The following is a 15,869-nucleotide window of genomic DNA, read 5'->3' as shown; positions in this document are numbered from 1 at the left end:
GATCCGTCCGTCGGACTGCCAGATGGTGAAGCATGATTCATCACTCCAGAGAAGACATTTCCACTGCTCCAGGAGTCCATTGGTGGCTAGCTTTAAACCACTCCAGCTGACAATTGGCATTGCACATGGTAATCTTAGGCTTGTGTGCGTGGCTGCTCTGCTATGGAAACCAATTTCATGAAGTTCTTGTGCTGATGTTGCTTCCAGAGGCAGTTTGGAACACGGTAGTGAGTGTTGCAACCGAGGACAGACGATTTTTACACGCTTCAGCACTCGGTGGTCCCGTTCTGTGAGCTTGTGTGGCCTGATGTAAAAAGGGCTTTATAAATAAATTTGATTGTGGCCTACCACTTCACTGAGCCTTTGTTGCTACTAGAGTTTTCCACTTCACAATAACAGTGCTTACAGTTGACCGGAGCAGCTTTACCAGGGCAGACATTTGATGAACTGACTTGTTGGAAAGGTGGCATCCTATGATGGTGCCACGTTGAAAGTCACTGAGTATTTCAGTATCGGCCACTCTACTGCCAATGTTTGTCTATGGAGATTACTGTGTGCTCCATTTTATACACCTGTCAGCAACGGGTGTCGGTGAAACAGCCGAATCCACTCATTTGAAGTGGTTGTGTAGTTGTTGGTAGTTTTAAGAGTAATACAGACAGCAGAACGTCATGCTACTGAGACATTTTATAAGACAAGGCTGAAAGTAGTAGGCTAGCCTACTTCCTTAACCGTGTGTATGGGGCGGGTACCTGTCCTGAGCGAACGGGACAGCAGACCGCATGAGGCCGCACCACACACCACAGAAAAAAAGAGAGAAGAGGTTTCAAACTTTTATCAAGGTGAGTTTTCTAACATACCTGTGTTCTGTTACGGCTTTAGCACGATAAAAGAGAGTGTAGCCTACGCATGGATGAAGTTTCAGTTGCGGCTCATTCGCAGTTGAGCCTTTTACTAGGTCAATCAGGTGAGCTAGTTCAGGGCTACAACAAAATTGTGAAACGTCTGGAGATCCCGAGGAGGTTTGAGAAACAACTGGGCTAGTATATAATCTAGCCTATCGTTTATAATGTAAGCCAACATTTCACATTTGTTATGGTATGTGCTACTGAATTTAACCTACTCTATTATAAATCGACTTGAGTCCTTTTATATTTTTTTAAATTCATATTTCACCATAGATGTTTCTCACAACAGTTTTATGAGACCTAAATACGTTTTTTTTGTTCCAGATTTCCTCCTGAGAATAAAAATAAGATTTATTTAATAACCAGGTTTCCATCGAAACGTTTTATGCGCGTAAAGAAAATATCGGTAAAAAAAAATTCAATAATAATCATGACAGGCCTGATGGAAACGCTAGACAAGGTAAAGTTCCTACGCTAGACAAGGTAGGAACTTTTTGTGACGGTAAAATGGATTATGCTCCCACTACGACGTCGGAAAAGCATGCAGTGTATTAGGCTACAGATGAAATACATTCTGAACTTCATATAGTGGTGGAAGTGCAAGGTGATGAGCGTGGTGATCCTTTCCAATAAATATCGAAGGTCTTATTCTGGTGACATGTTAATCGATACTTCGATGTCAAAACTAAAAACTCTTGCTCTCCCACTATAATAATCTCATAATGTACACGTGCGCAGAGCACGTGCCATTACCAGTGGGCACACTCGCAATATAACACATGTTTTTGTTGTGAGAAAACCATCAGTAAAGTTGAAAATGGGATGAAAATCCATTTAACTTGTATTTTTTAGACGGTACATGGATATTATGTGCCCAAAGTCATCGCGCACAACCTTTTACCGGCAACAAGTACATTTGGGGGAAAATGCGCATGTTTTATTTAATTTTAAAATATGTCAACAATTGCATGGAAACCAAGCTATTGGTGCTAAGTAAACATGGAATCTGGGTTTAATAGGAATGTGTATATTTGCGAAGTACACTGTATATCATAACTATGCAGCATATTGGGTAAAAAATGTAAACAAAACTTGGTCGACCAAGTCGTCAAATCAAATGTATTTATAAAGCCCTTCTTACATCAGCTGATATCTCAAAGTGCTGTACAGAAACCCAGCCGAAAACCCCAAACAGCAAGCAATGCAGGTGTAGAAGCACGGTGGCTAGGAAAAACTCCCTAGAAAGGCCAAAACCTAGGAAGAAACCAGGCTATAAGGGGTGAGTCGTCTGTTTTATATATATATATACTGCTCAAAAAAATCAAGGGAACACTTAAACAACACAATGTAACTCCAAGTCAATCAAACGGTCCACTTAGGAAGCAACACTGATTGACAATACATTTCACATGCTGTTGTGCAAATGGCATAGACAGCAGGTGGAAATTATAGGCAATTAGCAAGACACCCCCAATAAGGGAGTGGTTCTGCAGGTGGTAACCACAGACCACTTCTCAGTTCCTATGCTTCCTGGCTGATGTTTTGGTCACTTTTGAATGCTGGCGGAGCTTTCACTCTAGTGGTAGCATGAGACGGAGTCTACAACCCACACAAGTGGCTCAGGTAGTGCAGCTCATCCAGGATGGCACATCAATGCGAGCTGTGGCAAGAAGGTTTGCTGTGTCTGTCAGCATAGTGTCCAGAGCATGGAGGCGCTACCAGGAGACAGGCCAGTACATCAGGAGACGTGGAGGAGGCCGTAGGAGGGCAACAACCCAGCAGCAGGACCTCCAGCAGGCCACAAATGTGCATGTGTCTGCTCAAACGGTCAGAAACAGACTCCATGAGGGCCCGACGTCCACAGGTGGGGGTTGTGCTTACAGCCCAACACCGTGCAGGACGTTTGGCATTTGCCATAGAACACCAAGATTGGCAAATTCGCCACTGGCGCCCTGTGCTCTTCACAGATGAAAGCAGGTTCACGCTGAGCACATGTGACAGACGTGACAGAGTCTGGAGACGCCGTGGAGAACGTTCTGCAGCCTGCAACATCCTCCAGCATGACCGGTTTGGCGGAGGGTCAGTCATGGTGTGGGGTGGCATTTCTTTGGGGGGCCTCCATGTGCTCGCCAGAGGTAGCCTGACTGCCATTAGTTACCGAGATGAGATCCTCAGACCCCTTGTGAGACCATATGCTGGTGCTGTTGGCCCTGGGTTCCTCCTAATGCAAGACAATGCTAGACCTCATGTGGCTGGAGTGAGTCAGCAGTTCCTGCAAGAGGAAGGCATTGAAGCTATGGACTGGCCCGCCCGTTCCCCAGACCTGAATCCAATTGAGCACATCTGGGACATCATGTCTCGCTCCATCCACCAACTTTGCACCACAGACTGTCCATGAGTTGGCGGATGCTTTAGTCCAGGTCTGGGAGGAGATCCCTCAGGAGACCATCCGCCACCTCATCAGGAGCATGCCCAGGCGTTGTAGGGAGGTCATACAGGCACGTGGATGCCACACACACTACTGAACCTCATTTGGACTTGTTTTAAGGACATTACCGGTACATCAAAGTTGGATCAGCCTGTAGTGTGGTTTTCCACTTTAATTTTGAGTGTGACTCCAAATCCAGACCTCCATGGGTTGATAAATTTGATTTCCATTGATAATTTTTGTGTGATTTTGTTGTCAGCACATTCAACTATGTAAAGAAAAAAGTATTTAATAAGAATATTTCATTCATTCAGATCTAGGATGTGTTATTTTAGTGTTCCCTTTATGCTGTATAACATCAGTGTTTTAATCAAATAAACAGTGCATTCGGAAAGTATTGAGTTTCAACATTTTGTTACGCTACAGTGTGAGTTACCACTACAATGTAGAGCACTTTTAATGGAAGAAACTGCTGTATACAGTGCATTCAGAAAGTATTCAGACCCCTTGACTTTTCCACATTTTGTTACTCTACAGCCTTACTCTAATTTAATAGTATTTTTTTTGCTCATCAATCTGCACAATATATCATAATGACAAAGCAAAAACGGGTCGATTTTTTTATTTTATTTTTTATTTTTTTGCAAATGTATAATAAAAAACAGAAATATTACATTTACATAAGTATTCTGACCCTTTACTCAGTACTTTGTTGAAGGACCTAAGGCAGCGATTACAGCCTCGAGTCTTCTTGGGTATGACGCTGCAAGCTTGGCACACCTGTATTTGGGGAGTTTCTCCCATTCTTCTCTGCAGATCCTCGCAAGCTACGTCAGATTAGATGGGGAGCGTCACTGCACAGCTATTTTCAGGTCTCCGGAAATGTTTGATCGGATTCAGTCCGGGCCACTCAAGGATATTCAGAGACTTGTCCCAAAGCCACTCCTGAGTTGTCTTGGCTGTGTGCTTAGGGTCATTGTCCTGTTGGAAGGTGAACCTTCACCCCAGTCTGAAGTCCTGAGCACTCTGGAGTAGGTTTTCATCAAGGATCTCTCTGTACTTGCTCCGTTCATCTTACCCTCGATCCTGACTAGTCTCCCAATCCCTGCCGCTGAAAAACATCCCCACAGCATGATGCCGCCACCACCATGTTTCACTGTAGGGATGGTGTCAGGTTTCCTCCAGACGTGACGCTTGGCTTTCAGGCCAAAGAGTTCAATGTTGGTTTCATCAGACCAGAGAATCTTGTTTCTCATGGTCTGAGAGTCTTTTAGGTGCATTTCGGCAAACTCCAAGCTGGCTATCATGTGCCTTTTTACTGAGGAGTGACTTACCCTTCTGTGCCTCGACACAATCCTGTCTTGGAGCTCTACGGACAATTCCTTCGACCTCATGGCTTGGTTTTTCCTCTGACATGCACTCTTAACTGTGGGACCTTTATATAGACAGATGTGTGCCTTTCCAAATCATATCCAATCAATTGAATTTACCACAGATGGACTCCAATCAAGTTGTAGAAACATCTCAAGGATGATCAATGGAAACAGGATGCACATGAGCTCAATTTCCAGTCTCATATCAAAGTGTGAATAAAATGTCTAAAAACCGGTTTCTGCTTTGTCATTATGGGGTATTGTAGGTAGATTGATGGGGGGAAAAATGTATTTAATCCATTTTAGAATACTGTAACGTAACAACATTTGGAAAAGGGGAAGGGGTCTGAATACTTTCAGAAAGCACTGTATATAGTAGATTTTTTTTCACGTAGGTTGTGTCTATATATGGAAAAATACACATTTAAAAAATTCAACCAATTGATGAACAGACAACTTTTGGTTGACCAAGATTTGTTTTAGTTGGGGACAGCCCTACTATATAGAAAATAGGGTGCTATATTTCTTTTAGTCAGTCAGTACTGCAAATGAGACTGAACATGCCCTTTTGCTGACCTGTCTCTTCAGTCAGTGTTTTGGGGAAGCCACAGCAGGATCAGTCGCTCAATCATATTTTAGTCATACAACACTTTTCACAAATACATTTGTTAATAAGTCCTCTATCTCTCACCTAAACTCCCTGCTCTCCAGTCAGGGTCATGATTAACACGGCAGAGTATGGCAACACGTCGTGGGAGCTGTCAGTCCAGGTAGACCAGAGAGATGGAGACGAGGGCATGAGGTTTAAACTCAGAGTCAAGGGAGACCTGCACATTGGAGGACTCATGCTCAAACTGGTGGAGAAGATCAGTAAGTCTCTCTTTCATTCTATCTTCCAACCCTCTCTGTCTCTCTCTCTATGTCTCCCCCCTTCTCTCAGACACAGTACTAGCCTGGAGAACACACCCTTGTTTGCCCTACATTCATCTATAGTGCTGAGTAGTATTGTTCTCCCACAATGCTTCAGTACCACAGCCAGAGGGGCTAAAGTCCACCACTTTATCTCATGTTTATTCACCTGGGAGAAATCTCAAAAGACACCCTATTCCCTATGTAGTGCACTACCTTTGACAGTTATTACTTCTACAATATGAGTGTCCTACATGGAGAATAGGGTGTGATTTAAGACACATCCTGCCTTCATTCAGGAGGATTAGACACTATGGAATTCCCCTAGTGTAAGATGGTATTATAGTGACCTAAGCCTTGGTTTATTTCACATAGATACAAGGTGTGTTGTGTTTGTTACAGTGGAGGTAAGGGGGTGTATGACATGTACTTTATATGACTAAGCCATATACAGTTGAAGACAGAAGTTTACATACACCTCAGCCAAATACATTTAAACTCAGTTTTTCACAATTCCTGACATTTAATCCTAGTAAAAATTCCCTGTCTTCGGTCCGTTAGGATCACCACTTTATTTGAAGAATGTGAAATGTGAGAATAATAGTATAGAGAATTATTTATTTCAGCTTTTATTTCTTTCATCACATTCCCAGGGGGTCAGAACACTCAATTAGTATTTGGTAGCATTGCCTTCAAATTGTTTAACTTGGGTCAAACGTTTCGGGTAGCCTTCCACAAGCTTCCCACAATAAGTTGGATGAATTTTGGCCCATTCCTCCTGACAGAGCTGGTGTAACTGAGTCAGGTTTGTAGCCTTCCTTGCTCGCACACACTTTTTCAGTTCTGCCCACAAATGTTCTATAGGATTGATGTCAGAGCTTTGTGATGGCCACTCCAATACCTTGACGTTGTTGTCATTAAGCCATTTAGCCACAACTTTGGAAGTATGCTTGGTGTCATTGTCTATTTGGAAGACCCATTTGTGACCAAGCTTTATCTTTAATATACAGTATCCACATAATGTTCTTTCCTCGTGATGACATCTATTGTGAAGTGCACCAGTCCCTCCTGCAGCAAAGCACCCCCACAACATGATGCTAACCAGCCGCGTGCTTCACGGTTGGGATGGTGTTCTTCAGCTTGCAAGCCTCCCCCTTTTTCCTCCAAACATAACGATGGTCATTATGGCCAAACAGTTCTATTTTTGTTTCATCAGACCAGAGGACTTTTCTCCAAAAAGTACGATCTTTGTCCCCATGTGCAGTTACAAACCGTAGTCTGGCTTTTTTATGGCGGTTTTGGAGCAGTGGCTTCTTCCTTGCTGAGCGGCCTTTCAGGTTATGTCGATATAGGACTCGTTTTACTGTGGATATAGATACTTTTGTACCTGTTTCCTATTAGACGAGAGAATATCGGTTTTAATTGTGGATAATACATACAGCTGAACATGTTTAAATGGCAATGTTTGTGCCTTGTGAAAATACTGTCCTTTTACCCAACCATATATCCTCTCTCTCTTTCCCCCATCTCCATCTCTCCGTCAGAGGCCCCTCAGGACTGGTCAGACCATGCTCTGTGGTGGGAGCAGAGGAGCTGTTGGCTGCTGAAGACCCACTGGACCCTGGACAAGTACGGTGTCCAGGCAGACGCTGACCTGCGATACACTCCCCAGCACAAACCCCTGTGTCTGCAGCTGCCCAACATGAAGATGGTCAAACTCACCGTCAGCTACTCTGCCGTCGTCTTCAAGACCGTCGTAAAGATCTGCAGAGCACTCAGTGAGTCAGTGAGTACCCTAGCCGGATATGAGGCCCTATCCTCACCCCCTAGTCCCTAAGCACTAGTCCCTTTGCACTAGTGTACTGTAGATCTGAAAGGATTGGATCAGTGTTTAATATGCTCAAGTTCCCATTACTGATTGGTGGCAAGGAAAATGTTTGTCATATTGTTTATACTTCTCCAGTCCTCTCACATCTTCACCGGGACTGAGGGGGGTAGGGGCTAGGACCTAGTGGTTAGGGATTTAAATCTAGGTATAGCGATTTAGGGTTTAGGGGTCTAAGGAAGTGGTTCTCAAACCTCTCCTCGGAGACCCCCGGCCCTTCCATGTATTTTATCTATTCCAGAGCCAGCACACCTGATTCAACTTGTTAACTAATCATCAAGCCTTTGAATAGGTGAATCAGGTGAGCTGGTTCAGCTCTACAGCAAAATTGGGAAACGTCTGGGGGTCTCCGAGGATACATTTGAGAACCACTGGTCTAGGGGTAAGGATGTAGGGTTTAGGGGCAGGAACTCTCCTTGACATCCTTTCTCCTCTAGACATCAGGAGGCCAGAGGAGCTGTCCCTGCTGAAGCCTCCAGATAACCCGCCCAAGAAGAAGAAGAAGATGAAGAAAGACAAGAACCCAGCGCTGGAAGACATCTTAGATATGGACATCTTCAATGGAAGCTCTGGGAGAACGGGTGAGAGAAGCAGAGTTACAATTATGTGTTAATCGTGTTATTAGACATGGATATTTTCAGTAGACCGTCAGATTCTTCCCTTCTGTTTTCATGTAAAGACTTCAACCAAGTTAGCCATATCCTAGGTGACTGCCTGTTTCTGCTTTACCCAACCCCATTGTTGTTGTCTCTTTGTCAATATACCTTTATTGAATCACAGAAACCATCAGGCCCTCAGGCTAAGTTATCCACATGGTGACGTTAGCCTGGCGTAAACTTTCCTCATATCTCGAAGGTCATCTTCAATCATGCTGTGAAGCTATTTCATTCACCACCATGGCAACACAGTCAATGTTTAGAACCTCAGGCGAACTCAAAGTGGATCATTTCTGACTTGTATGTCTCACACCACCAGATTCAGCCCACATGGTGGCTTCTGTTGACTTCTGAAACAATCTAAGAAGGAATGGAGAATTCTGAAGATCTGAAAGAATAGAGCGATCATGACAGATATCTGAAAGAATAGTACAGTACGCTGAGACGCAGACACACACACTTTCTGAGTCTGTCTGAGTAGCTACAGTATAGAGCAGCTGACGATTCCAACTCATAAAATCAGCCTCATTTTGACTGTAGTTCTGAACCATTTCAAAGGTTTTGATATAATCTTATTCGTTATGATCTAAAAGGCAAAACTGATTCTAGGTCAGCACTCTCATTATAACATGGTCCCTGAACTGTGTCTCCTCCTCCACCTGACCCCTTCAGGCAGTCCCTTGTACAGTAAGACCATGGTGCCCACCTATGACCCAGAGAATGGGACTCCAGCCTCGGCCACCAGCTTATGGTTTGGGGACAACCCCCTGACCTCCAGCCAGCCCAACCTGCCCCCTGTAGAGCTGGCCAAGATGTACCAGCAGTTGTCCATGGTGGACAAAGCCATCATCAACGCAGTAAGAGTTACTCAGAAACAAAAACCTTGAGATGAACCAGACTATGGCTGTACATGTAGAAGACTTACTAGTTGTTGGCTTTGCTATGCTGGAGGGCAGTTCTCTGTCTCTTCCCTGAACACTTCCTGGTTTACTGTGATAGGCTGCTGATGTGATTGACAGGTGGCTGGACTCCTCCCGCTCCTTGATGGAACAGGGCATCGGAGAACATGACAGACTGCAGCTACGCTTCAAATACCACTGCTTCTTCGACCTCAACCCAAAGGTAACACTAACCCCTAACCTTAAACCTAAGTGAGTGTTTGAATAACACTGAACCTCAACCCGAAGGTGAGACTAACTGTAACTATAACACCATCTCTAACCCTAACATTGACTGATTTATTGATGTGTGTTTCAGTATGATGCTGTGAGGATAACCCAGTTGTATGAGCAGGCTCGCTGGTCCATCCTACTGGAGGAGATCAACTGCACTGAGGAGGAGATGCTCATGTTCGCCTCCTTACAGGTACACACACACACACACACACATACACATACATATGCGCGCACATACACGCACACACTATTATCCATCTGGTTTGGTGTCTCAGTCCCAAAGGAGGCATGATGGGAAAGAGGACAATCCCATAGGAGGGAGGGAGGGAGTCTGGTTATCCTCCTGAACTCCTCTGGGTGATAAAATATAAATAACACAAAGGTATTAAGTGAAAAACATAGAATTTCAACTGTTCTTCATCTCTGACTGATTTATTCTCAACTGATCTATAAAAATGATTAAATCCATGAGATGGTTATTGCTCTCACCTGCATTGTTACTGGAATCACAAGACTCTCTCTCTCTTCTCCCAGTCTGTGTCATTGTCTGGCCTCAAGTGTTGAACTAACTGTTTCTGGGTTCAGACCTGCCTTTTACACTAAAGACTGGGTATATTTAGGTTTTCAAACGTGTCTGTTAGTTTTATACTCTTCTTATCTACTGTGTATTCTTATCTACTGTGTATTGTACAATAATCTCCTGTTGCTCTTAGTATGATATATCCCCCAATTCCCATCATTAAGTGTTGATTATTAATGATTTTGTTAATATTGTTTCAGTATCACATATGTAAGATGACCATTTCGACAGAACCTCTGGACTTCTCCAATGAACTGGAGATAGATGAAGTAGAGGCTGCCTTATCCAATCTAGAGGTCACACTTGGAGGAAAAACAGACAGAATATTGGTAAGTGGAGTTTTTATTATTTTAAACGATTCATATTCTTTATATACAGTATAAATGATAAACAAGTCTGTATGATTTCAACAGTTTCAGAGGGTGCAACACCTGTCTTTTAAGCAAGGGTTGATAGGTTGTCTGATTTGATTGCATGTCTCAACATGATGATGTCACAGGATAATTGACAGTTGCTCCCCCCCCCCCCCCCCTCCCCAGGAAGACATCACAGACGTTCCGAAGCTGGCAGACTCCCTCAAGCTGTTCAGGTAAATCCTAAAGGCCGCTGTATATGGCCAGAAACACACATTAATAGGGTACTGTATCTGTGTAACAAATGGAAACATGGGTTTTAGAAACTAAGTCGTAGAAGTAAAATGCCATTACACGTTACAGAAGGAAAGGTTAGTATGCTACACTGTAGATAGTCCATGACACAGACAGTTCACACAGCAACGTGCAACAGTGTGACTGTGTGGGGACACAACCTGTTCACATTTTTCCTCAAATCGTTTTGGTTGTTGTTTTTGTTTCGTACCCCAGGCCTAAAAGGCTGGCATTGCGTTCATATAAGGAGTACTGGTTCGTGTTTAAAGACACCACCATCTCCTACTACAAGAACAAAGAGACCGCCAGCGGAGAGCCGATAGAACAGCTGCATCTCCGAGGATGTGAGGTGGTCCCTGACGTCAATGTGACGGACAAGAAGTTTGGCATCAAGCTGCTTCTCCCAGTGGCTGATGGGATGAATGAGGTCTACATCCGCTGTGACAACGTAAGATGCAATTTCTTATTGAACCAAATTATTATTAAAACATTTTTTTGGAGTGGGGCACTAAGAACATGAATCCATTGTTCCCCTTACATATTGTGATGATATCCAGGAGACGCAGTATGCCAAGTGGAAGGCAGTGTGTACTCTGGCCTCCAAGGGCCAGACCATCTACCCTACCCTGGCCTCCAAGGGCCAGACCATCTACCCTACCCTGGCCTCCAAGGGCCAGACCATGGCTTACAGCTCCTACAGGTCACACGTTCTTACTTCATCCTTCCCATGCCTTACCACATTAATAGGCTTCTGACTGTAAACTGACGAGGAGAAACTGGGATTGGTCTAGTTCGGAGGTGAAGAACATCCAGTCGTTCCTGCAGATGAAGAGTCTGGCGCCCCCCCCCCCCCCCCCCCCCTGGTCAGACCTGGATGCCATGGAGATGAACGCTGAGTGCTTTGTCTCTCCTAGATACACCAAGAGGTACAAGACCAAACAGGTGGGGGTCTATCTGCAATATAGGGTGATGATCAATCAAACATGATTCAGTGTTTGTGAGCCACAGACAGGGAGAGGATGTCATCAGAGCTCTCCAGTGGTTTTATAATCTCAGACTGACAATCTGTCGACATCCAGATCATTCTATTCCATTCACTTACCCTCTCAGTATTTGTTAAAGGACTGACATAATGTCTGTGTAAAGTAGCCTAAATGTCCCTGTTCTGTCTGCTGTCCAGCTGACAGCGAGGATCCTGGAGGCCCATCAGAACATTGCCAGTCTCTCTCTCAATGAAGCTAAAATGCGCTTCATCCGTGCCTGGCAGTCCCTGGCTGAGTTTGGTATCAAATACTACATTGTCAGGTACGTAAATGTGACCGACCAGGTTCAAACACCTCAAGGCTGTGTTAGCCTGCTGAGATAATGCCTTAGCCTTAGGCGTTAGCTCAGCGAGCTAATGTAAATCTTCAGGTCCCAGGTAAAGTTACTTATCACACAATCATTGTGTGTGTGTGTGTGTGTGTGTGTGTGTGTGTGTGTGTGTGTGTGTGTGTGTGTGTGTGTGTGTGTGTGCCAGGTTCCAAGGCAGTAAGAAGGATGAGCTGATGGGTATCTCCTATAACCGTCTGATCCGTATTGACATGTCCACTGGCCTGCCTGTCACCACCTGGAGATTCGCCAACATGAAACAGTGGAATGTCAACTGGGAGATCAGACAGGTAAATGGCTCTAGATTGATTGATCGATTGCTTTTTACAGATTAGAAAGCAAGGATAATAGTTGTCTTTGTAATAAGAGAAACTGTTTTTTTTACTGAAAATATACTTAACCTTGCAGAAGTATTCAGACCCCTTAGATGAATTCACATTTTATTTTGTTACAAAGTGGGATTAAAATTAATTTAATTGTCATTTTTTTCCAACAATCTGCTTAAAATACTCTGTAATCTCAAAATGGAAGAGAAAATCCCCCCCAAAATGAAGAACTAAAATATAGTCGTTGCGTAAGCATTCAGCCCCTCTGTTCAGGCAAGCCTAAATTAGTTCAGGAGTAACATTTGACTTAAGAAATCACATAAAAATTACATGGACTCACTGTGTTAAATAATAGGAGTTTACTTTTTTATGAGTAACTCTTCCACTTGTCCCCCATACATACAACATCTGTAAGGTCCCTCAGGCAAGTTTTGAATTTCAAGCATAGATTAAATTACAAAGACCATGGAGCTTTTCAATAGTCTCATTAAGAAGGGCAGTGATTTGTAGATGGGTGTCAATAACAAATCAGACATTGAATATCTCTTTTAAGTATTATGGTCAAGTTAATAATTATGCTGTGGATTATACATAAACCACCCAGACACATCAAAGATACAGTCGTCCTTCTGAATTGAGCTGCAGGACAGGAAGGAAACTGCTCAGGGATGTTAACATGAGGCCATTGGTGATTTTAAAACAGTTACAGAGTTCAATGGCCGTAATGGAAGAAAACAGAGGATGGATTAACAACATTGTAGTGAATCCACCAGAGTGAAAAGAACAATACAAATATACAGAATAAAAATATTCTAAAACATGCATATTGTCTACAACAAGGCACTAAAGTAATACTGGAAAAAAACCATGGCAAATCCAACACAACATATCACTGAGTAACTGCCTCCTTATGTTCAAGCATAGCGGTGGCTGCATCATGGTATGGGTATGCTTGACATTGGAGTTTTTCAGGATAAAAATAAATGGAATGGAGCTAAGCACAGGCAGAATCCTAGAGGAAAACCTGCTTCAGTCTGCTTTACACCAGACACTGGGAGAGGAATTCACCTTTTAGCAGGATAATAACCTACAACACAAGGCCAAAACAACACTGGATTTGTTTACCAAGAAGATGGCGAATGTTCCTGAGTTGCCAAGTTACAGTTTGGACTTAAATCTGCTTGTAAATCTGGCAAGACTGGAAAATTGGTGTCTAGATATGGTCCCAAATATCTTGACAGAGCTTTGAAGAACTATCAATCTACAGTCGTGTCCTAAAGTTTTGGGAATGACACAAATATTAATTTTCACAAAGTTTGCTGCTTCAGTGTCTTTAGATATTTTTGTCAGATGTTACTATGGAACACTGAAGTATAATTACAAGCATTTCATAAGTGTCAAAGGCTTTCATTGACAATTACATTAAGTTGATGCAGAGCCAATATTTGCAGTGTTGAACCTTCTTTTTCAAGACCTCTGCAATCTGCCCTGGCATGCTGTCAATTAACTTCTGGGACACATCCTGATAGCAGCCCATTCTTGCATAATCAATGCTTGGAGTTTGTCAGAAGTTGTGGGTTTTTGTTTGTCCACCCGCCTCTTGAGGATTGACCACAAGTTCTCAATGTGATTAAGGTCTGGGGAGTTTCCTGGCCATGGATCCAAAATATCGATGTTTTGTTCCCCGAGCCACTTAGTTATCACTTTTGCCTTATGGAAAGGTGCTCCATCATGCTGGAAAAGGCATTGTTCATCACCAAACTGTTCCTGGATGGTTGGGAGAAGTTGCTCTCGGAGGATGGTTGGTACCATTCTTTATTCATGGCTGTGTTCTTTAGGCAAAATTGTGAGTGAGCCCACTCCCTTGGCTGAGAAGCAACACCACACATGAATGGTCTCAGGATGCTTTACTGTTGGCGTGACACAGGACTGATGCTCACGCTCACCTTGTCTTCTCCGGACAAGCTTTTTTCCGGATGCCCCAAACACAATCGGAAAGGGGATTCATCAGAGAAAATGACTTTACCCCAGTCCTCAGCAGCCCCGATCCCGCAGCTGAATCAACTTTAGGAGACGGTCCTGGCGTTTGCTGGACTATCTTGGGCGCCCCGAAGCCTTCTTCACAACAATTGAACCGCTCTCCTTGAAGTTCTTTATGATCCGATAAATGGTTGATCTTACTGGCAGCAATATCCTTGCATGTGAAGAACTTTTTGTGCAAAGCAATGATGACGGCACGTGTTTCCTTACAGGTAACCATGATTGACAGAGGAAGAACAATGATTCCAAGCACCACCCTCCTTTTGAAGCTTCCAGTCTGTTATTTGAACTCAATCAGCATGACAGAGTGATCTCCAGCCTTGTCCTCGTCAACACTCACACATGTGTTAACGTGAGAATCACTGACATGATGTCAGCTGGTCCTTTTGTGGCAGGGCTGAAATGCAGTGGAAATTTTATTTGGGGGGGGATTCAGTTCATTTGCATGGCAAAGAGGGACTTTGCAATTAATTGCAATTCATCTGATCACTCTTCATAACATTCTGGAGTATATGCAAATTGCCATCATACAAACTGAGGCAGCAGACTCAACTGTAGGTGAGGAAAGCTCTTAGAGACTTACCCAAGAAGACTCACAGTTGTAATCACTGCCAAAGGTTTTTCTAACAAGTATCGAAATAACATTTAAGTTATTTAATTTATATATGTAAAAAAATATATATTTCAAATGGTCTTCTACTTTGACACTACAGAGTATTTTGTGTTTATTGTTGACATAAAATGACAAATATATTTTAATCCCACTTTGTAACACAATAAAATGTGAAGAAATCCAAGCGTTATGAATACTTTTGCAAGGTACTGTATCTATAAAGTACATGAATCAATATGAATCCATACTGTTTGTCTTCAGGTGGCTATAGAGTTTGACCAGAATGTGTCGATAGCCTTCTCCTGTGTGAGCTGTGACTGTTAGGTGGTCCATGAGTACATAGGAGGATACATCTTCCTCTCAACACGCTCCAAAGACCAGAACGAGACACTGGATGAGGAACTCTTCCACAAACTCACTGGAGGGCAGGAATGAACCCTGGTCATCAGCTTTCACTTAGTGCTGCTGGCAAGAAATCATTTAAATGCATTGTTGATATGGTTTTGCAGACTACATCAATTATTTGTTCACATTGTAAATTGCAGAGAAAAGTAGAATGTCTTTGTCACTATATTTCATCCCGAGACCATCTCTACAGGATGGGTAGACCATCTCTACAGGATGGGTAGACCATCTCTACAGGATGGGTAGACCATCTCTACAAGGCCACTTTGTCTGACGGTCTGGCCTACTGCTTTGATTCCATGGTCCATCTGCAGAGACAGCAATTAATTCAGCACATGAGCTTTACATCTTGTCACTTGTTTGATTTGGTGTAGCCCAGTCTTTGAATTCAATGTTGTCGGCTACTTTCACAATCAATATACGTTCATTGCTTTGTTTTATACATGTTACTTGTTTGATGTTTTAGCATGTAACTTTTTTGCAATTTTATTAACAAGTCCAAAATACCTGTATATTTCAGAGAGAGTTCTGGTGGTGGGTTATTATCGTGTTG

General features: G+C 43.1%; 1 protein-coding gene across 2 annotated transcripts; it reads left to right on the top strand.

The window, feature by feature from the left end:
• The first annotated feature begins 573 nt into the window (after positions 1-573).
• On the top strand, positions 574-15,554 carry LOC109866238 (fermitin family homolog 1-like). Of its 2 annotated transcripts, XM_031800961.1 has the most exons (14): positions 574-842; positions 5,421-5,579; positions 7,163-7,396; positions 7,941-8,084; positions 8,832-9,016; positions 9,159-9,281; positions 9,417-9,524; positions 10,115-10,243; positions 10,454-10,503; positions 10,778-11,009; positions 11,309-11,503; positions 11,742-11,866; positions 12,081-12,222; positions 15,173-15,554. In XM_031800961.1, exons 1-14 carry the CDS (start codon positions 740-742, stop codon positions 15,233-15,235), a joined length of 1,992 nt encoding a protein of 663 aa, XP_031656821.1. In that variant the 5' UTR covers positions 574-739; the 3' UTR covers positions 15,236-15,554. The 2 variants fall into 2 exon arrangements, with proteins under 2 accessions (XP_031656821.1, XP_031656822.1); XM_031800962.1 differs by lacking the exons at positions 11,742-11,866; positions 12,081-12,222; positions 15,173-15,554 and having other exon boundaries at positions 576-842; positions 11,119-11,406.
• The last annotated feature ends 315 nt before the right edge of the window (positions 15,555-15,869 follow it).

This window comes from Oncorhynchus kisutch, linkage group LG21 (assembly GCF_002021735.2).
Source record: "Oncorhynchus kisutch isolate 150728-3 linkage group LG21, Okis_V2, whole genome shotgun sequence".
Taxonomy (NCBI): Eukaryota; Metazoa; Chordata; class Actinopteri; order Salmoniformes; family Salmonidae; genus Oncorhynchus; species Oncorhynchus kisutch.
This window is presented reverse-complemented; position numbering and strand designations above follow the sequence as displayed.

Bases quoted from the DNA above. Each gene is read 5' to 3' on its own strand.
- LOC109866238 (XM_031800961.1), top strand. From the start codon at position 740: ATGGGGCGGGTACCTGTCCTGAGCGAACGGGACAGCAGACCGCATGAG. The intron at 10,244-10,453 runs GTAAGTGGAGTT...CCCCCTCCCCAG, and splicing joins GAAAAACAGACAGAATATTG to GAAGACATCACAGACGTTCC. The intron at 11,504-11,741 runs GTGGGGGTCTAT...TCTGCTGTCCAG, and splicing joins AGAGGTACAAGACCAAACAG to CTGACAGCGAGGATCCTGGA.